At 39.1% G+C, this 21321-nt stretch overlaps 1 protein-coding gene and 1 pseudogene across 2 annotated transcripts in view; both read right to left on the bottom strand.

Moving 5' to 3' along the window:
• Positions 1-1085: 1085 nt before the first annotated feature.
• LOC123796915 (uncharacterized protein C14orf119 homolog) lies at positions 1086-1504 on the bottom strand (annotated as a pseudogene).
• A 176-nt stretch (positions 1505-1680) lies between these two features.
• Positions 1681-21321, bottom strand: part of RBL1 (RB transcriptional corepressor like 1) — a 57252-nt gene continuing 37611 nt past the window's right edge. The window contains exons 15-23 of one of the 2 annotated variants that reach the window (XM_045804566.2): positions 20151-20417; positions 18941-19152; positions 16116-16292; positions 14554-14625; positions 12830-12920; positions 8225-8296; positions 5928-6076; positions 5052-5216; positions 1681-3574 (exon numbers count right to left, since the gene is read on the bottom strand). In XM_045804566.2, the coding sequence (XP_045660522.1) occupies positions 3404-3574; positions 5052-5216; positions 5928-6076; positions 8225-8296; positions 12830-12920; positions 14554-14625; positions 16116-16292; positions 18941-19152; positions 20151-20417 (1376 nt within the window). In that variant the 3' untranslated portion in view covers positions 1681-3403. The remainder of the gene's footprint in view (positions 3575-5051; positions 5217-5927; positions 6077-8224; positions 8297-12829; positions 12921-14553; positions 14626-16115; positions 16293-18940; positions 19153-20150; positions 20418-21321) is intronic. The other variant, XM_045804567.2, reaches the window with a different exon arrangement.

Raw genomic sequence — 21321 nt, 5'->3', positions numbered from 1 at the left:
AAAATCTTAATTAGGAAAGAACTTTAAGCTGTGAGTCTCATCTGGAGAAATATGCCTGAAAGCACTCCTGAGTGCTTTCCTTAATTCAGTATCATAATTTGTTTCACAAACTCATTCCAAGGACTTGAAGTCATCCTGTTTCTTTACGTGTCTAAGGCATTTTTTGAAGGTGAAATTCACCAAACACAAAAATAATCATCTTATTTTATTTTTTTGAAGATTATTTTGATACAAAAACTAAAACCTGCAACCTATAAAAAGTGTCACTTGTTTTCATATCTCAGAGCAAACTTACAGAATAGGAATCTGTTACCAGTTCCAAGAATATCACATATGCTTTAGGAAAAGTCATTGCTATTTAGATTCAAACAAACATCAATGTAGAAGGAGTAACTAATTATCTCCCCCTCCTGATTTTTCCATAATTTTACAATGATCACTAGGAAAGCTAATAATTGGGATGTCACAGAATCTGGTAAGAGCAGTGAAGCCAGCCATGTGAATCCAGTTTAACTATAAAAACATGACCTTTTATTGTCCTTCTCTCCTGTTTCTGGAGTAGGAAGGCTCTACTTTATAGCCCCATGGGCCAGCAATACGCTTGTTATAACGCGTGGGTTTCTTCTTCTTCTGTAAAAGCAGCCACGGAATTCTTGAGGGTCTGACATGTAGAAAGGGGCAAGCTGGGAGGCAAAATGCTGATCCGGATTTACTTGGAAAACATTTATGTGAGCAGTCCACTTGATAGGCTGTTAACGTTGAAGTAACCAAGGCTTGGGGCACCCGGGTGGCTCAGTCGGCCAAGCGTCCAACTCTTGATGTCAGCTCAGGTCATGATCTCCGGGTTGTGAGATCGAGCTCTGAGGTGGCCTCGGCGCTAGGCATGGAGCCTGCTTAAGATTCTCTCTCTCCCTCTCCCTCTGCCCCTCCCCACCCCCAAAGAAATAATCAAACCTGTACTGGTCAACAAGTTCAGTCAGCCGGTCAGGATTCTATCCCTAGACCTTCAAGTGACACATTTGAAGTTCTCACAGGAAAAGTTACGGCTCCAACAGCTGTGATTATCTTCTTTGACTTTAATGCCTATCAGTCTCTACCAGCCGTAGCAGCCACTGCCTGGTAACACTTTGCCATGAAGTCTGGCTCACTGACCTCCAGCTGCCTCCCAAATTCATTGAGCTCCTGCTAGCCCAACCTCGAAACCACCGATCCCAAAGACATAGCTGGCACTCAAAGATACAAGGTGGTCAGTCTGCTCCAGACACACTAAGCTGCTCCAGCCCTTCCAGCAGTGGCTGTAACTTTCCTGGCACTGCCTTAGCTACCAGGTCCTGGAGGAAACATTCACTCTGGGGACCTGACCAACTGGCAAACCAGTGAAGAATACACTTCATCTCCTGGGAAGTAAGATGCTGCGGGAGGGGAAGAGTTAGTAATACTGTCTGGTACTGAGGGTAAGGGAGAAGGACAGTGGCATTGGAGAGGAAGATGATTCCAGAGGCATTCTCCCTTTTCCTCTCACAGGGCACCCAGAGACCATCACAAAAGTGCTTAAACTCCAACTGTTGCTGCTGCTTCCATGTTTCCTGAAAATCCTAAGCAGGGCCAGCCCCTCATTTTTAAAAATAATCATTTTAAAGTGTCGTTTAGTAAATTCACAATACAACCACCATCTAGATCAAGTTCTTTTTTTTTTTTTTTTAAGATTTTATTTATTTATTCGACAGAAATAGAGACAGCCAGCGAGAGAGGGAACACAAGCAGGGGGAGTGGGAGAGGAAGAAGCAGGCTCACAGTGGAGGAGCCTGATGTGGGGCTCGATCCCATAACGCCGGGATCATGCCCTGAGCCGAAGGCAGACGCTTCACCGCTGTGCCACCCAGGCGCCCCTAGATCAAGTTCTAAAATGTTTTCATCCCCTCAAAAGAAAACCCCGTATTCAAGCAGTCACTCCCCAATCTCTTCCTGGCCCCTGGAAGCCACCAGAACACTAACTTTTAAGTTACACTAAGTATTTAAAAGACATAAAGCAGGTATTTAAGAAGGTATACGGTGTGGATAGCTGCAGAGTTGCTTCTAGTCATGCAGCAAAGAGCACAAGTCCCGTGTCTTTTTAATAACTCAAAAACTCCAATGTTTTATTAGCTATTTTATGTACATTGATATCATCTTAAAAATTGATAAAAACATACCCAGAGCTTCTTATATAGTCAATGTACAAATGCTCATGTATATTTTCCACAATGAAGATGAAAATGACACAACAGTTATAGCTACACAAAAATATATACAAGGACTTCAGACAAATTTAATGTTATTCGGCTTACAACATGTGTAGATACTACACAAAAAATGAGGACGTAATTTTCAGAAAAGTAAAATGTGACCAAAATCACTTTTCTTAAAATTTAAAAATAAAATTCCTGACAATAGCAATTACAAATTTACAGCCAAATCTTAGACTAACTCAAATTAGCCAGGGTTAGATATAAGTTAAAGACTTTGTATTTAAAAAAATAAGGTTTGCAGTTTAAAAAACATACATTTCATAACTTTCTCAAAATTAATTAAGAATGGTTTATCCATGTCCTTCCAGATTCTGGAAACACATTAGAAAAAGTGAATACTGCACAGCTGATTCTTTGGAAAGCTGCACACAAGTACCCCTTTTATTCGGCTGTGACATCAGCTAAGAGGGCTTAGCGCTGGAAAGCAAGGAGCATAGTAATGCATGGGCTCAGGCACAAATCTGCTTATGCTCAAGGAGAGAAAGGGCATGAGAAGGGAGCTGGACAACCCAGAATGGTAGTGGCACCTGCATGTGGAGTTGCCAAAGTGGGTCAGAGACGGGCTAGTGTATCACCCTTTGGCCCAGGTGCTATGGGAACCAAACCGTAGTCAACATACATATATAATTTTTAAAGTAATTTCTATGCCCAACATGGGCTTGAACTCATGACCCTAAGATCAAGAGTCTCATGTGCTACCAGCCAGGTGCCCCTCTACTCAATACTGAATTGAGAACAGAGATACCTCAAAGCATGCTCACCTTCATATTACAAAGCACAGGAGAACATATTTGATTATTTTTAAAAGTGAGCTGAAAAATTATGAGGTATCTCCTTACTTCATCTTAAAAACTAAATCAAGGAACTGACATTTAAAAAATTCTATAACTATTAAAATGTTTAAAAGGCACTTAAAATATTGCTTTCCAATACAATCAAAATACACTGTCAATTACATTTTGCATAAATGTAAAAAAAAAAAGAGCACATAATTTTGGTGCAATTTTTCATGTAACTCAGTGATACTTTCCATCTACAGGGCTGAAAGTTTTGAAGATAGAGCCCCCAACTTTCTGTCACCTAAAAGTGCTTTTATCAGAGAAACAGGAAGGGCATTAATGGTTTGCTCTCTCACTGACAACATCCTGTAGTCGTTTAAGCAAAACATCATCATTTTCTTGACAGAGGCGTTTGGCAGGTGATTCTGCATCACCATCGATGGCTATTGCTCGCTTCTTGGTTCTCTGTTCACCCTGCCTTATCATATTGTTGATATCTTTCAAACTCTGCAGAAATAGAGGACATGTGTGAGTAAAAAGGGAAAAAAGAGGAAATAACAGCAAAGAACTAAGCTAACTGCTTTTCCTGCACTCTATCCAAAGTTCGACATTAGGGTAGAGATTATTTTTTTTTAAGATTTAAAAAAAAGTTTTAAAGTAATCTCTACACCCAAAATGGGACTCGAACTCACAACCCGAGATCAAGAGTCACATGCTCCACCGACTGAGCCAGCCAGGTGCCCCAGAAATTAATTTTTGAATCTAGGCCAATGTAATAAGGATGATTAGAACTCATCTTCTCATGGCTTTAAAAACTGGATTTACCTTATAGCAGTAGTTCTCAAAGTGCAGACACTGGACCAGATGCAGAAGTATCTAGGAACTTATTAGGAATGCAAACTCTCAGGCCTCACCCTAACACCTACTGAATCAGATACTCTGGGGATGCGGTCCAGGCAATCTATGTTTAATCAAGCACTCCAGACGATTCTAAGCTCCCTTAAAGTTTGAGATCCTCCTCCTAGAGCAATGCTTTTTAAGCTTTAATATGCTTATTAATCATCTGTGGATCTTGTTAAAATGCAGATTCAGATTCAGTAGGGCTGGCATGAGGCTTGAGATCCTGCGTTTTTAACATGCTCCCAGGTAATGCTGATGTTGCCAGTCTATAAACTACGTTCTGAGTAGCTAGGCCTTAGAGAAGTGGTTCCTGAAAGCTGAGGATCATAATGGTCTAGTGAACCTGACTGCCAGAGCTTCGGGATTCAGTAGGTCTATTGGACAGACATCTGTGTTCAACAAGCGCCCCGCGTGATTCTGATCTATGGTCTGGAAACCGCTGCCTTAGAAGTCAACTGGTCCCATCTTTGATTTCATGCAAGAACCTCTTCTAAACATCCTTACAGGAAATCAACTTCTATGAAGAGGAAATGCAAGTCTGTGAGGTATTGTATCTCAGTTAGGCTGGCTTCTAGAGACATACTAAACATATCTGCTTGATAGCTCTTCAAATATCTGAAAACAACAATCATGTAACTGTCACATCTTTATCACTCTATGGAAATTATGATGGGGATAACCACAAAACAGTGTGTAAATATGAGAAGGGCTCTATTTTCGGACTTTTCACTATCCCATTCACCAAATGAACTTTCACTTGGAAGGCCTTTCTTTAAAGTTAATATTCTTTGTGTCTGACCACTTACAGGTGCTGCCTTATTTGCCCCTTCTCAAGGTCATGCTTAAGCGGGAGACATGCTGGACGCCTGCAGTAAACTTCCCCAATCTAACAATAGTAATGGATTAAACTATCTCAGTTGAACACACTGCTCTTGATCACAGGAAACTTGCCACAGTTAACAGTTCATATTTATTAGTAGTAACTTTACAAAGAGCAAGATTAAAGATTACTAACTCGTAATCTGAAATCCAATTTTTAACACACGTACATAGTTGTTTTGGAGTCAGTCTGTGCGTAACTTACCTTAGAAGGGCTGCCATTGAACTTATATAGCAGAGCACTCCTTGGTGTAAGGCCTGGCCCATTCTTATGTGGGGAAACATAAATGGAGTGTTGCTGGGAAATGCGGCGTGGTGAGCCCGGTTGTTGCTTAATATGTGGAAAAGGAGAGAGAGGTGGAGCTTCCATCTGAAATAACCAAAAGTAAATTTTTGTAGGGTGAGTTTTTTTGAATCCCACCATATTTTTCTTCTTCTTCTTCTTCTTCTTTTTTTAAAGTAGGCTCCATGCCCAACATGGAGCTTGAACTCATAAATCCAAAATCAAGAGTTGTATCCTCTACTGAACGAGCCAGTCAGGTACCCCCATATTTTTATTCTTTTTTTTTTTACATGGTATGTGTTACTTTTTTTTTTTTAAAAGACTTTATTTATTGAATGAGAGAGCGAGAGAGAGAGAGCACGCACGAGTGGGGTGAGGGGCAGAGGGAGAAGCAGACTCCCCACTGAGCTTCAGGAAGCCCAATGAGGGGCTTGATCCTGGGACTCCCAGATAACGACCTGAGCAGAAGGCAGACGCTTAACTGACTAAGCCACCCACGTACCCCCCCATATTTTTATTCTCATTGGCATTTCTTAGTTAGGTGTCAGCTATACTGCAAGGGTTTATTTATGGCTGAAAAAAACATAATTTCCAGCAACATAGTCACAGTATGGATAAAATTTTCATGATTTCCTCTGGTCTGTGTGTATCAATGCCTTAATCACTCTCTAAGTACTAGCATTTTTTTCCTCCTATATAACGTATCAGTGGCACTTTGCCTCTGAAACACTCATCTAGTAAGCTCACAGTACTCTAGCTATGACTATAAATATTCATATAGTAAAATATAAAACGTACCACATGGTCCTGATTTGACAAGTCGTATTTCAGTGCAAACGACTTCACTCTTCCTACATATATTGTATTGTAAAATTTGATCAGATCACCTCTCTCCTCTTTCACGGGTCCATTGGAACAGTCAGGTGTTTTTGTAGCATCTTCCAACTCTGTTAAAAGAATTCAGTGTTATGACAGGTGCTCTTTAATACAGTGGTGATTTGAACTACAACTCTCTCTACAACATAAAAAAGATCAGGTCAACACAAATCTTTATGTAAAGCAATTAATGTTTCTAGAAAAGGTTCAGAAATCCATCTATATTATGTATAAATTAAATTGGAGTCTTAAGAAATGCAAATATGTAAACTTAGGCTACTACTCTTTTTCTCTAGATATTACTTCAGCAAGAATGTTTTCACAACCATACCTTTTTGAGCTGTCACTGGGCCAGAGGGACAGCGCTGGGTTGGGATTTAGCTAAATTGAGCTCCAGGGTATGGGTGGCAGTGGCAAATCATGAGCTTTGCATAACAAAAGGCTATGTTGAAGGACTTCAATAGGTGGGAAAAAGCTATGCAGTCAAGTAAGTTAAGGAAATGCTGCATATTATACCTCCTCTTAGAAATTCAGAATCCATGTTAGTACATTAAAGGCTCTGAGAAGGGGCTCCTGGATGGCTTAGTCAGTTAAGTGTCTGCCTTTGGTTCAGGTCATGATCTCAGGGTCCTGCTTTTCCCTCTCCTCCCTGCTTGTGCTCTCTCTTGCTATCTCTCTCTTTCTCAAATAAATAAAATCTTTAAAAAAAGGCTCTGAGAAGTTTTGTAGTTGGAAAAAAACACATATTCATTTTAATTCTATGCTTCTCAAATTTTTTATCCATAGCCCCCTTCCCTGTAACACCTACTACCATCCTAATGAACACTATTCCAAGTCATATTGGCTTGGCAATGGCAGTTGTAGGTTATTCTCACTACATGGATCAATTAAAATTAATGTTCTCCTTGGATTAGAAATTTCTAGACACACAGACTATACATAGTATTCATATTTGTGTGTCATTCCAATTCTGGTCATTAATATTTACATAAGGTTAAGAAGCTCTATTTATTTTGAAGCAATCAAGCCTTTAAAACTCTCTGGGACCTTGGTGGGGCTCCTGGCTGCCTCAGTCAGTAGAGCATGCAACTCTTGATCTCTGGGTTGTTGGTTCGAGTCCCATGTTAGGTGTAGAGATTACTTAAAAATAAAATCATTTTTTTTAAAAGATTTTATTTATTTGAGAGATAGAGAGTATGAGCAGGAGGAGGGGCAGAGGGAGAGGGACAGGGACTAGCATACTCCCCACTGAGCAGGCAGCCTGACATGGGGCTTGATCCCAGACCCCATGATCACGACCTAAGCCAAAGTCAGATGACCCAAAAATAAAATCTTAAAAATAAAAAAACCCTCTCTGGGACCTTAGCTTCTAACTAACATGATTTTATTTAGCTATTTGTTTTTTCATTTCAAAAGAGAAAACAAGATGTCACTATCCTTTATGCAGGAGAAAGAGCTCTACCTTCCCCCCTCTCTTAGGAACTCTAACACTCTCAAATTAAAGTCTTAATTAGGAGATGGAACTTATGAAAGACTGGGGAAGAGGAGATCAAAGGTTTGCCTGCCTGGTGCAATAACTGCTGGAAGTCTGTTTCCTCTCAGAGGGTAGAAGGGACCTCTATCTAATATAATTTGAGGTACATGGTACATGTTAGATAAATATTTTTTAAAAATGTTAAAAGTTTTAAAATTTATTTAGTAATTGCTACACCCAACATGGGACTCAAACTCATGACCCTGAGATCAAGAGTTGCATGCTCTTCCAACTGAGCCAGCCAGGTGACCTTGATAAATCGATAAGTAAATAAATACATATATATATTAAAAGATTTTAAAAATTTATTTTGAGAGAGCGAGCGAGCCCATGAGCAGGGGGAAGGGCAGAGAGAAAGAGAGAGAGAAAATCTCAAGCGGACTCCACGCCAAGTGTGGAGCCTGGCATGGGGCTCGATCTCACGACACTTAAGATCACAACCTAAAACGAAACCAAGGGTCAGATGCTCAACTGACTGAGCCACTCAGGCACCCTGACCCTGATGATTTTGAGATGAATCAGTGAACTATTATGGCCTAATAATCTTCCCTACTGCTCCCATGAATAAGAGGAATGTCTTTCTGGATTATCATATAACCACTGTCAAGCAATTAAAATGTGATTTTATAACCACATTTATATAAATTATTAGTGAATGAGACAAGCTTTTAAGGAATGGACATACTATTTGCAGAGCTCTGGAAAGACATGCTGAATTTCTCAGCCTGGATCTCTGGCTTCAGAATTTTCTGAAGATCTAAAGTGAAAGTGGCAAGGAAGAAGGTAAATTATCCCAGCGTTGCGGGTGGCCATGAACTACAACCATTATACATATGGTTTTATATCCCAGGACAACAAATTTGCATCTAAGTAAAGGAACACTGAGGAAACAGCAGATATCCATTTCTCAGGGAACTAGTTTCAGAGGTTGGGCACATCCAAATTGTTTGGGATGCATACAATGATGAAACGCCAATCCATCACCCCCAGAGGAGCTGCTCAATGGACTGATGATGGTTTCTTTACACATACTGTTATGAGTCTTCAGATTGAGAAGAGGCATATGTTGTGATTCTTACCACTTAAAAATGGTAAAAGAAGCAAAATTATTTTAAGATGAAAATAAGAAAGAAGATCAGAGTTTCTTTATAAATTAGAGAGTAAGGTTGAGATATGACGGGCTTGACCAGCACAGTAGCACTTCCCCGGAATAGGCATTTGTTTTATATTTCTCCCACTATATCCTCGCTCATCCTTTTTGTTGCTCAGAGTAACAGTGGGCAGTAAATATTTAAGACTGGCTTTCTGACTGAGAAAGCAGTGCTATTTAACTCTAGTTATGCAAAAGCTACTGATCACGGGCCAATTTAAAACTTCAGTGGTTTTAAACCATTTCAGTGATATTTTGGCAGTTTCTTTTGAGCTCTAAAAGGCACCACAATGATCCAAAAACAAGTAAAAATGCGCTCTATTTATATCTTCATTGTCTATCTGGTGACTGTTAAATGGGTATAATGTGAAATAAAGTCACTTGATTCTCAATTTGCAGTTACCGATGTTATGTATCTCATATGAAAACAGAGTTTTTGTCTGAGAGAATGTTTTCACTGTTTTTTTTTTTTTGAACGTGTGACTTAGTCTTCAACATTTCAAATATTTTATTTTAAACATTTTTTTTTTAAGGTTTTACTTATTTGTTTGACAGAGACAGAGAAAGAGAGAGAGAGATCACAAACAGAGGAGACGGCAGGCAGAGGGTGAAGGAGAAGCAGGCTCCCTGTTGAGCAGAAGAGAGCCTGACATGGGGCTCGATCTCAGGACCCTGGGATTGTGACCTGAGCCAAAGGCAGGCGCCTAACTGAAAGTTTCATTTAACTAATCTCTACACCCAACATGGTGCTCAAACTTATGACCTGTGATAAGAGTCACACGTTCTCCTTCAACTGAGCCAGCCAAGCACCCCTAAAGTATTTTATTTATTTAATTTTGAGAGATTGGGGGGGAGGGGCAGAAGGAGAAAGAGAATCTTTTTTTTTTTTTTTTTCTGATAATGATTTTTATTATATTATGTTAGTCACCATACAGTACATCCCCGGTTTCCGATGTAAGGCTCGATGATTCATTAGTTGTGTATAACACCCAGTGCACCATGCAATATGTGCCCTCCTTACTACCCATCACCGGCCTATCCCATTCCCCCACCCCCCTCCCCTCTGTAGCCCTCAGTTTGTTTCTCATAGTCCATAGTCTCTCATGTTTCATTCCCCCTTCTGATTACCCCCCCTTTCTTTATCCCTTTCTTCCCCTACTGATCATTCTAGTTCTTATGTTCCATAGATGAGAGAAATCATATGATAGTTGTCTTTCTCTGCTTGACTTATTTCACTTAGTATTAAGGAGAAAGAGAATCTTTTTTTTTTTTTTTTTAAAGATTTTATTTATTTATTTGACATAGAGAGAGACAGCCAGTGAGAGAGGGAACACAAGCAGGGGGAGTGGGAGAGAAAGAAGCAGGCTACCATCGGAGAAGCCTGATGTGGGGCTCGATCCCAGGACTCTGGGATCACGCCCTGAGCCAAAGGCAGATGCTTAATAACTGAGCCACCCAGGCGCCCCAGGAGAAAGAGAATCTTAAGCAGGTTCCATGCCCAGCGTGGGGCTCAATCTCACAATCCTGAGATCATAACCTGAGCTGAAATCAAGAGTCAGATGCTTTGGGGTGCCTGGGTGGCTCAGTTGGTTAATAAGCATCTGTCCTCAGGTCAGGTCATGATCCCAGGGTTCTGGGAACAAGCCCCACGTCGGGCTCTCTGCTTCGTGGGGAGTCTGTGCGTCTCCCTCTATCTGCTGCTCCCCCTGCTTATGCCCTCTCTGTCAAATAAATAAAATATTAAAAAAAAAAAGAGTCAAATGCATAACTGCTTAACCAACTGGGCCACCCAGGTGTCCCCGAAATACTTTAAATAAGGAATATGGCCTTAGACAAATTAACTTTTAAAGAAAAAAAAAGAAAAAACATTTAAAATGCAATACTCATTAATAAAATACAATAAATTTTATATTGCTTAAAAAATAGTAATTGCTGTTACTTACTGAGGTCTTACTATAAGCAGACCTTGTGTTAAACATCACACACGCATCATTCTTTGTAATCCTTAAAACAAGGCACTGAGGAAGTATTGTAGTTTTCAATGTACTATTATAAGTCACTTGAGTATTATATTTGTGTTACTCAGATTAAGCTATAATCTGGGTCTCTCAATTTTCTTTTTTTTAAAGATTTGAGAGAGAGCGAGCGACCTCATGAACGTGTGTGGGGGAGAGGCAGAGGGGAAGAAGGGAGAGACTGCATGCTGATCAAAGAGACCCATGCAGGCTCAACCCTAGGACACTGAGATCATGACCTGAGCTGAAATCAAGAGTTGGCCACTCAACCAACTGAGCTACTCAGGAGCCCCTCACGTTTTCTAATCAGTAATGCCAGTCTGGGTGGTCTGCTAACACAATAATGAAGAATGCATGGTCCATGAGTGAATTGGTGTTTTAATCAGGAAGCTCATTCCCAATAGGTGGCTACTATAACGGTTTCTGTTAGGCATATCTCAAAGGCCAATGCTGGGCTAATTAGCATATTCAATGCCAGAAATGGGTTTTATTGATGAAAATAGTGACCATTTATTATGTATGCCTAATGCTTCAAATTGGCCCATGTTGGGGAAATTAGAAGCCTTTATTTATTTAAAAGTTTTTATTTATTCATTTATTTAAGTAATCTCTACACCCAACGTGGGGCTCAAACCTACAACCCCAAGATCAAGAGTGGCTTGCTCCACCAACTGAATCAGCTAGGTGTCCTTCTAGGACATTATTATTAAAAATTTTTTTGGTAAGATCTTAAAAGTTCAGATCCCAGTAAACACCAGAATGATCATGGATATTTATGTGATTAAAAGAGTCTCTGACTCAGCCAATCTTCTCTAAGAATGTATCCTAAGGATTTGGATCAAAGATTAAGCCACAGTGATGTTCCTCACAAAGGTAAGTATAATGGTTAACAAACTAAATGTCCCACACTGGTGCCCAGGTGGCTCAGTTGGTTAAGTGTGTAGCTCTTGATTTCGGCTTAGGTCATGATCCCAGGGTCCTGGGATTGAGCCCTGTGTCAGGCTCCATGCTCAGTGCGGAGTCTGCTTGTCCCTCTCTTCCGCTCCTTCCTCCACTCTCTCTCTTTAAAAAAAAAAAAAAAAAAAGAAAGTCTCACATTGTGGAATTCAATAAATCATGGTACATGTGGTACACAATAAGTAATGGAAAGATGATGGGGTGCCTGGGTGGCTCAGGATGGTTAAGTGTCTGCCTTTGGTTCAGGTCGTGATCTCCAGGTCCTGGGATTGAGCCGCACGTCAGGCTCCTGGCTGGCGCAGCAAGAAGTCTGCTTCTCCCTCTCCCTCTGCTTCTCCCCCTGCTTGTGTGCTCTCTCAGTCTCTCTCTCTCTTAAATGAATAAATAAAATCTTAAAAAAAAAATAAGTAATGGAAAGATGAGACAAGGAAAAGATTGGCAGAAGAGGCATTTTCACAACTTATCGACATGAATAATCACCATTTGATTTTCCTTTATTTGAAAAAAATTTACTAGTGCCTCAAATCTTAGCATGATGGTAACAACAGGGTGGCAGCTTTGCTGGTGGTGGCAGAATACGTATTAATGAACAAGATTATTTCATTAACTTAATTGTCACCCCACGCAGATCACAGACACTGATCACTGATTACTTTCCCTGTAATTCAGATTTACTTAAAAAATTTATTAAGAGCCTTTTATGTGTTTTACTGATATATGTAAGCAGACTATGAAACTTCTTCTAAAATACAACTAACAGGTGACAAATTAATGGTTTCAATTTATAACCTCTTTGGAGGGAGGCACCTCACCCATATTTATCTCAAACTTGTTTCTTCCCAAATGCATTCACATATGCATTATCCATCCCATCTACATCACTGACTCCAGGTTGCCTGACACCCGCTGCATTATGTACAATGTAATCAAAGGTATATTACAGGGACGCCTGGGTGGCTCAGTTGGTTAAGCGTCTACTTTCAGCTCAGATCATGATCCCAGCGTCCTGGGATCGAGTCCCTCACTGGGCTCCTTGCTCAGCAGAGAGCCCACATCTCCCTCTGCCTGCAGCTTCCCCTGCTTGTACGTGTGCTCTCTCTCTCTGACATTTAAATAAAATTTTAAAAAAATGTATATTACATATAGAATATTAAATCGGGCAACTTACCACAATCTGTCATTTCAAAATCACCATTTATGTTTTTATTGTATGCCACAACTTCTCTTGGAATACTTTTCAACAGTACACTTCTATAGACCTATAGGTCAGAGTGGAAAAAAAGGACTGCCAAGTCACAAAGAGGCACAGGTTAAGCAAAACCAAAATAAGAAGAACAAACAGGATGCCAGTGCAAAGCTATTGGTCTGTCTGGGTGATAATCAAGGGCAAAGTGTTATTAGCCTGGTAAATGCAGATTACAGCAAATGTCTTAGTAGAGGGGGATATGGAAGCAAAGCCTACTACCTAAACTATGTCACTGTAGGAGTTTACAAAATAGAAGACTTGAGTTAGTAAGTAGCAACTAAACACCGATGACAAGGTTTTGCTAAATAAAAGCAACTTCAAATATCTGAGCTTGTTCTTCCTTTTTAATTCCTTACATGAGAATCATTTGATCTCATTAAGGCTTGTTCTTCTGCTCCCATCTCATTTCCATCTTTCAGATGGCCACAGGAAAATCTGTTTCCATTCCTTCCCCTAAATTCCTTCCTATGTCCCATACAGCTGAAAGGCACGATCCATGCCTGGTCATCCTATGGATATTGGTATTGAAAGGATATTTAGGAAGCTCTGGCTCGGTCCACTTTGGACCCACACTAACTTCACCTTAATGATCTTTGGGGATAATCTGGACCTCTCTAGGCTCTGTTCCTGAGGTATTTTTCTGAAGGGTCCAGAAACTCTTAGCCTGTCACAGGATTTAACAAATGCCTGTACCTGGCTCTTCTAACGTCTGTATTACTGTCACTGTATTTGGGGGCTTAGATAAAGAAGTGAAACTATATGTGGGGCTCCCTTAGAAGGAGGAGTGACTACCAGTACTTGAGCATGGGTTATCTGAGCAGCCACATCTCTCTTCCTAAGATGGCAGATCACCAAGGCCAGAAAAGAGGCCATTCTGTTCCCTAGAGCACAGCAACCAGTGGCCAAAGCCTTAAGGTAGCCTAATCCTGTGTTCTTTAGCTACAGTAATAACAATAATATGGAGAGAGCAGTCATTAAATACTTACTGTGTGCCAGGCCAATAGGCTAATATTTTATATTTCCATGACTGAAAGGTTGTATACGATTCTCACCATGGCTATTATAAAACAACATTATCAAAAATGCTTGATATCCATTTAAAGATGAAAACATTAAGATTCTTAGTAGATGGCAAAAGAAGCTGGACTTAAGTTAATAGATCTTCAAATTTCACCGGATTTAAAAATCATCAGGGAACCAAGTCTTATATAGTTAGAGAATATTATTATTATACCTATTTTTCATTAGGTGTTTTTTTTTTTTTTTTTTTTTTTTTTTAATAAAAGTAGGCTCCATGCCCTCTGTGGGGTTTGAACTCACAACCCTGAGATCAGGAGTCACAGGCTCTACTGACTGAACCAGCCAGGTGCCCCTCATCAGATTTTTTGTGACAAATGTCGCCATTCAACAAATGAACAAATGGAATAGGAGAACATGTGAGAAGTATATGCAAATATATGGATAAGTCAGAAACCGCCAATTTCCTGGCTTTTACTGAAACTGTCTTTAGAGTTTAATGGTATGCATTAAACCAAAAAATCTAAAGTATAGTAAAACTATAAAAGAAGTTTACCTTTTGTATGACTTGTCAACAGAGAAACAGTACAAATCTATTTTTGGACAGCAGAGAAAATAAGTTAACTCACATGACTGTTAGCCTGGGGCTGATTCCTATAACTTTTCATTATTTCTTGAAATGTTCTTTCTTCTTTCGTTACCTAAGGAAAACAAAAACTGCATTTATCAACTGCTCTTAAAAGAAAAATGGCTCTGAACAAAAACTTCAATTATAGGTTGGCATTGAGAGCAGTCTTGCAGAAAGCCATTAACCCCAGGGCAGTCCATGACTAAAAACCACTACCATTTATGATTTTTACTACCTTTTAAAAGTTCAGGCTTTGTGGCCTGTGGGGACTCAGCTAATAGTTTCATTAATCAAAAGCATTGATATTGCTATGGTATAACTCTACAGAAAATGCACTTCTTTTTACAAAAAGAATGATACAGGAAAACTCAGATCTGTTGCATACCCTGCAGTCTCTGATGTTATTAGCTTTTAAAGTACTTATTTATAAGTAAATAAACTACATACGAAAGGACAGAAAATGTCTTGTGGTGATTCACAAGAAAACTGAGCAGTTATTACAGGATGAGGTTTTTAACATTTTAGGACAGATTATAGGGTTTCTAATGCTAAGACAGAAAAGTTACAGTGGTAGCCAAAAGGAAGAAAATGGATTAGTAATCCATAACGGTATTCTTTCTGGCCTATTTGTTATTATAAAGATTACTCAAATTATTCCTTCCCTCTGCTTCACTAAAGTCCATTAGCACTAAACCTGTTCTCCATAATGATGAGCTAGAAATGGCAAAGCCAGAACTCTGATAGTTCTCTGGAAAACACAAATGATTAATACCATTTATTAACATTTATTTTGTATTGAGATTTTAAAAAGGCATTGTGAGAGGGGAGTCAAAAAGGAGTTCGAAAACCTGTTCTCTGCCTCAAAAAGCTTAAATATTAGGTCTTAACTATGTACACCTACCAAGACTGCCAGGGTGGCCAATATGGTCCAGACCAAAGTTATAGGTGATTGTTTCAGATATATCAGAATTTTAAAAAACAAGTAAGGTATGTTATTTTATGACTGAAAACATACAACTTTGTAGCAACTAGAATGCAAAATGCTCTTCTGAAGTGGTATAACAAATCACTAGAGAGCAATGTTATAGAAGCTATTTTATGAATTATGAATTCATTAAATTATGAAATAGGAAATCCTAGGTTGCCATTTATTAATTGTATAACTTTGACAAGTTACTTTCAGCTCTAGGCTTAGGTTACCAGCCTACAACATAATGATCATTTTACTGTAAAGTACTAGATGAGAGGTATCACAGGGATGTGGAAATGGTATTGTTCAAAGGAATAATATGAAGAGTCACGTACTACAAATGGTCTCTAAGATCTTTTCCAATTTCTTTATAACCAATGTATTCTTATGATGTGGGAAAGCTGATTATTACAAAACGAAATGCAGTCCAGAGAATAGCTGTAGTAGCTAGATTTTACTAATTAATTAACAATGGTGGGAAGTGTTGGCGTATAGCATTTAAGGCAAAATAACAATCAAGTGCAACAGATTTTCACTTCATGCTTCAAAAATGGGTAACTAGGACAAAGAGCTTCCCCTAGCTTATACATTACCTTTGCCATGATGTAAAAGGCACAAAGAAGCAGCTGATCCAAATGTCTGTCTTTCATTAGATCAGGGCAGTGAACTAGAGTGAATTCAAAACACGTCCATATCTTCCTTCGTAACTCATTTGAAACATCCAGTTTTAAACATAAATCACGTAAGCGTACACTTGCCAAATGATAGACCTAAGATGGAAGGTAGTACATCGATGCAAAAAAAAAACAACAAACCAGTAAATAATTTCTCTAATTTATCTCTTACCATGAACATGGGCTTTCAGGCCAAGATTAACAAACACCTAGGCTGTTGATAAATGTTATGTAAAATTATATAAAATTTCTGTTCTATAGTACTGGTTCACTGCTACGGCAGAAGACTGTAGATTATTATTATTCTTTTAAATAATTTTTTTAAAGATTTTATTTATTTTGCTGGACAGAGAGAGAAAGACAGTGAGCACAAACAGGGGGAGCAGCAGGCAGAGGGAGAGGGAGCAGCAGGCTCCCCGCTGAGCAAGGAGTCCGATGTGGGACCTGATTCCAAGTCCCTGAGATCATGACCTGAGCCGAAGGCAGACGCTTAACTGACAGAGCCACCCAGCCATCCCAGAAGACTATAGATTAAAACAAAATTCTCTTTAGAAAACCATCTTTAAAATTCTTTTGGAAAAGATGTCTTTTATGCTGTCATCTATGTAAAGTAAGAAAGCACTAAAATTCAAGATTTAGTTGAATCATGACCATTATGAATACATAATTTTTCAAGTGTTCAGAAATCTCTCCCCCACCTTTTTTTGTTCAGATAAAATTGCTAGTAAGTCTAAAATGTCAGATAATAGAGGTGCCTGGCTGGCTCAGTCTGTGGAGCAGGCAACTCTTGATCTCGGGGTTGTGGGTTCAAGCCCCAGGTTGGGTGTAGAGATTACTTTAAAATCTTAAAAAAAAAAAAAAAGTCAGATAATCAAGAGCTAAAATGTTTGATTTCAAGAATGAGTCAGAAAGCAAAACCATGGGGTGCCTGGGTGGCTCAGTTGGTTAAGCATCTGCCTTCGGCCCAGGGTCCTGGGATTGAGCCCCACATCGGGCTCCTTCCTCAGGAGGGAGCCTGCTTCTCCCTCTCCCTCTGCTGTTCCCCCTGCTTGTGTGCTGTGCTCTCTGTCAAATAAATAAATAAAATCTTAAAGAAAGAAAGAAAGAAAGAAAACCATTTAAAAAACTTCCCCTAGATAGTACACTGTTTTCACGAGCACATAAACGCAATACTGAAGTAAATGAGATACCAGGTTTTTGGTTTTTGCTGTTTCTAAGTACATCAGAGTAAATTCAGTTCAATGCCATGAACCTTTCATTTTTACAATCTTTATATGAACTGACACTAATGCAAATGACCGGAAGGTCCTGCAAGATTCTAAAATGGTTTCCAATCATCCAAGAAACATTGTTTTACTGTTTTAAAAACTGGTACCCTGCTGTGGTATTCCTAAATCACACTCTTCTGTTTGAACTAAGTCTTTAAATTTAAATGTTCAGGGAAATAATGAAAAAGAGTCAGGCATCCTTTATATCTTCGGCAGGAAAATAATTCACAAATTAGAGTTTAAAAACAAATGTAAGCTATAGCAAACTCATTTTCTGTATCCTATCCCTTTATTTCTGGTCCAGCTGGCCAAGAGATAAACAGAATCCATTTGGAGCACAGCAGTGGGAAAGATGCTAGAACTTTCTATTTGTGATAGAAAATGAAAGATACAGTCCTAGTTAAAAAGATTAAAAATAATATGTAATTAAATAATACTTGTTAAATATCTTTTACAGTTGATCCAACCTGTTAAAGAAATACACTCTAGGGGCTCCCGGGTGGCTCAGTGGGGCGTCTGAGTGGCTCAGTCGTTAAGCGTCTGCCTTCGGCTCAGGGTGTGATCCCAGGGTCCTGGGATTGAGCTCCGCATTGGGCTCCCTGCTCCACCGGGAGCCTGCTTCTTCCTCTCCCACTCCCCCTGCTTGTGTTCCCTCTCTCGCTGGCTGTCTCTCTCTCTGTCAAATAAATAAATTTAAAAAATCTTACAAAATTTCACAAAAATTCACAAAAAGTCTATTCAGGGACAGACCACCAGCATCACACTGAATTCAGCATAGATAATAGCTGCAGTTTACTCAGGGAATAGTTATTTTTAATTCACTATCGACATTGACACTTAGGCTCTTTATAGGTACATACATCCTATTCTCTTTAAGGATAAAATTTTTCTACCTTCTTTTTTTTTTTAAGATTTTATTTTTTTGACAGAGACAGCCAGCGAGAGAGGGAACACAAGCAGGGGGAGTGGGAGAGGAAGAAGTCAGGCTCCTAGTGGAGGAGCCTGATGTGGAGCTCGATCCCAGAGCACCGGGATCACGCCCTGAGCCAAAGGCAGACGCTTAACGACTGCGCCACCCAGGCGCCTCCAAATTTTTCTAGCTTCTAATCTATATCAAGTAGGCTTTATTTATTTATTTATTTATTTATATTTTTAAAGATTTTATTTATTTGAGAGAGAAAGCGCGCACAAGCAAGCTCTAACGCACAAGCACAGGGAGCAGCAGGCAGAGGGAGAAGCAGGCTCCCGGCCGAGCAAGGAGCCCAATGTGGGGCTCAATCCCAGGACCCTGGGATCATGACCTGAGCTGAAGGCAGACACTTAACTGACTGAGCCACCCAGGCTCCTCTTAAAATATTTTATTTTTAAGTAATCTCTACACCCAATATGGGGCTTGAACTTACAACCCTATGATCTACTGACTGAGACAGTCAGGCACCCCAAATGAGATCTACTGGATGCCATAAAATCACATACCTTTCTATAAAACAGTGCTAAAGACCCAGTTCTCTTTGGTTTGCTTATTCCAGTTGGATGTGCCTCTTGTGCTTTAGTCAGATGGGTCTGTTTTGGAGAAGCACCAATTAATGACTGAGCAGTAAGTGGTATAGGGGTCTCGACTTTGGACTCCTGAGCTGTGTTCATGGAAATTGGTATCAGTGTGATCTCTCCAGCATCATTTGCGATACCTAAATATATAAACAAGAGTTTTCAGTTTTAGAAATAAGCAGCATGTGTTCCAGAAAGGTTGTCAATTCATTTATTCTTTTTCTTTTTCCTTCTTTCTCTTTCTCTTTTTCTTTCTCTTTTTTCTTTCTTTCTTTCTTTCTTTCTTTCTTTCTTTCTTTCTTTCTTTCTTTCTTTCTTTCTTTCTTTCTCTTTTCTCTCTCTTTCTTTCTCTTCCTTCCCTTTCCTTTCTTTCCTTTTCCTTTCCTCCTATCTATCTATCTATCTATCTATCTATCTATCTATCTATCTATGTGTATAAACACAGGAATAGGTTAGAAAAGGAGAAGTAAAAAAAAAAAAAAAAGAAAAGGAGAAGTAAGCCCCCAAAATAGTAATTCTAGGTTATAGCTCTCTTGTTTTCTATTTCTGCTCTGAAACAATATTGTTTTCTTTTAAGCTCTTAAGGAAATGTTTTTAACCAAGAAACAAGACTCTTGTTACTCATTTGTAAAGCTCACATAAGAAAATAAAATAAAGGGTGGTAAGTTTATAAAATGTGAAAATTCAAAAAACAGTGTAAGTTCAAAACAAAACAAAAGGTGGAGCACAAGAGGATTTTTATGGCAGTGAAAGTATTCTGTACAATACTATAATGGTGGATATGTGTCATTAAACATTTGTTGAAATCTATAGAATGTACAAACCCTAATGTAAACTATGGACTTGAGGTGATAATGATGAGTCAATGTAGGTTCATCAATTTTAACAAATATACCATTCTGGTGCAGGATGATGACAGTGATGAAACTGTCTGTGGCAGTGGGTGTATGGGAAATCTCTGTACCTTCTACTCAATGTTGTTTTGAACCCAAAACTGCCCTAAAATAATAAGTTAAAAAAAATAGTATAGGTTCAAAAGAAACTGGATTAAAAAGGCCATGTGATCCAATCCCGTAAGATAAATCTTAAATTATTAACTAATTCAAAAAAATATAAAATAAATGCATTAAAATGTTACCGTGCAATGGGATTGTAACTTTATGTCCCGTTGTTCCTGTGACTATGGCTGTGGCCATAGTTAGAAGACTTTGCCCTGGGGAAATTGATATATTTTCAGCAGTAATGCTTGAAGAAGGGGCAATTTTCAATTTTGTTCCTTCTGTTATAATCCTGTCCATAAGCATTTCCTTTGGGGGGTCTTCCCCAAAAAGTCTTCTCTTAGCACTCCCTGCAGTAGGAGAACTGTAGCGTTCATGGACAGAAATTGGAGACAATGGTTGCATATCTAATAGAGAGAAACATAAATTTAAAACAGTTTGATACATATTCCAAAACAATAAATCAGGTTCATTCATTCAAAAAATACACATTGAGTTACTATGTTAAACACTAGAGATTCAGAAGTAAATAACATGGCTTCTGTCTTCGTGGAATGTAAATCTAGTGAAAGAGGCATGAAAAAAGTCATTACATGTGAAAATTATGATAGCTCATCTTCTTGGTTTCTTGAACCTCTGCCTACTATTAAAGGAGCAAATCATATAAGGGTAAAGTAGAAGCTGAGAGGTAGAATGAGGTGACCACTAAATTGAAGTAGTCCAATGAACTTCTGTCCCCCAATTTTATCTAGTAAATAACATCTGAGAAGAATGTAAATCAGTGATCTGGTTCAGTTTCCTTCCTCTCACACGCCCATACCAAGCAGTTTAAGGTACTATGGCTTTCTGACTTAGTAGATACAGAATCATCTTTTACAAGCCCACTAAAAGATAAAGATGAGTAAAGGTGATACGATTCTGTTTAATTTGCCTTAATCTGAGGGTTGGCAGTAGTATGTTGATCAAAAGGAAAGTAAGATTATAGATTGTATCTATCTTCAGTGCTATCCTTCCACAGGAGCAGCTTTCCCTTTCTACCAAGTGCAAAGGTTCTCCTAGACCCTTACAACCCTACATCTTTTCCCATAATTCTTCCTCACTTTCCCCAACTTATTGTTTCTTTACATGTATATGATATGCTTTTATTTTATTTTTATTATTTTTTTTGAGAGAGAAAGAGAGCTTGCATGCGTGTGAGAGAAAGCCAGTGAGTAAGCGTGTGCACGTGGGGCAGGGTGAGGAGCAGCAGTAGAGGGAGAGGGAGAATCCCAAGCAGGGTCCAAGCCCAGTGCAGAGCAGAAGCGGGGCTAG

This window comes from Ursus americanus, chromosome 22 (assembly GCF_024610735.1).
Source record: "Ursus americanus isolate L20-20 chromosome 22, mUrsAme1.1.p, whole genome shotgun sequence".
Taxonomy (NCBI): domain Eukaryota; kingdom Metazoa; phylum Chordata; class Mammalia; order Carnivora; family Ursidae; genus Ursus; species Ursus americanus.
Note: the sequence above shows the minus strand (reverse complement) of the source record. Positions and strands in the feature narration are given on the sequence as shown.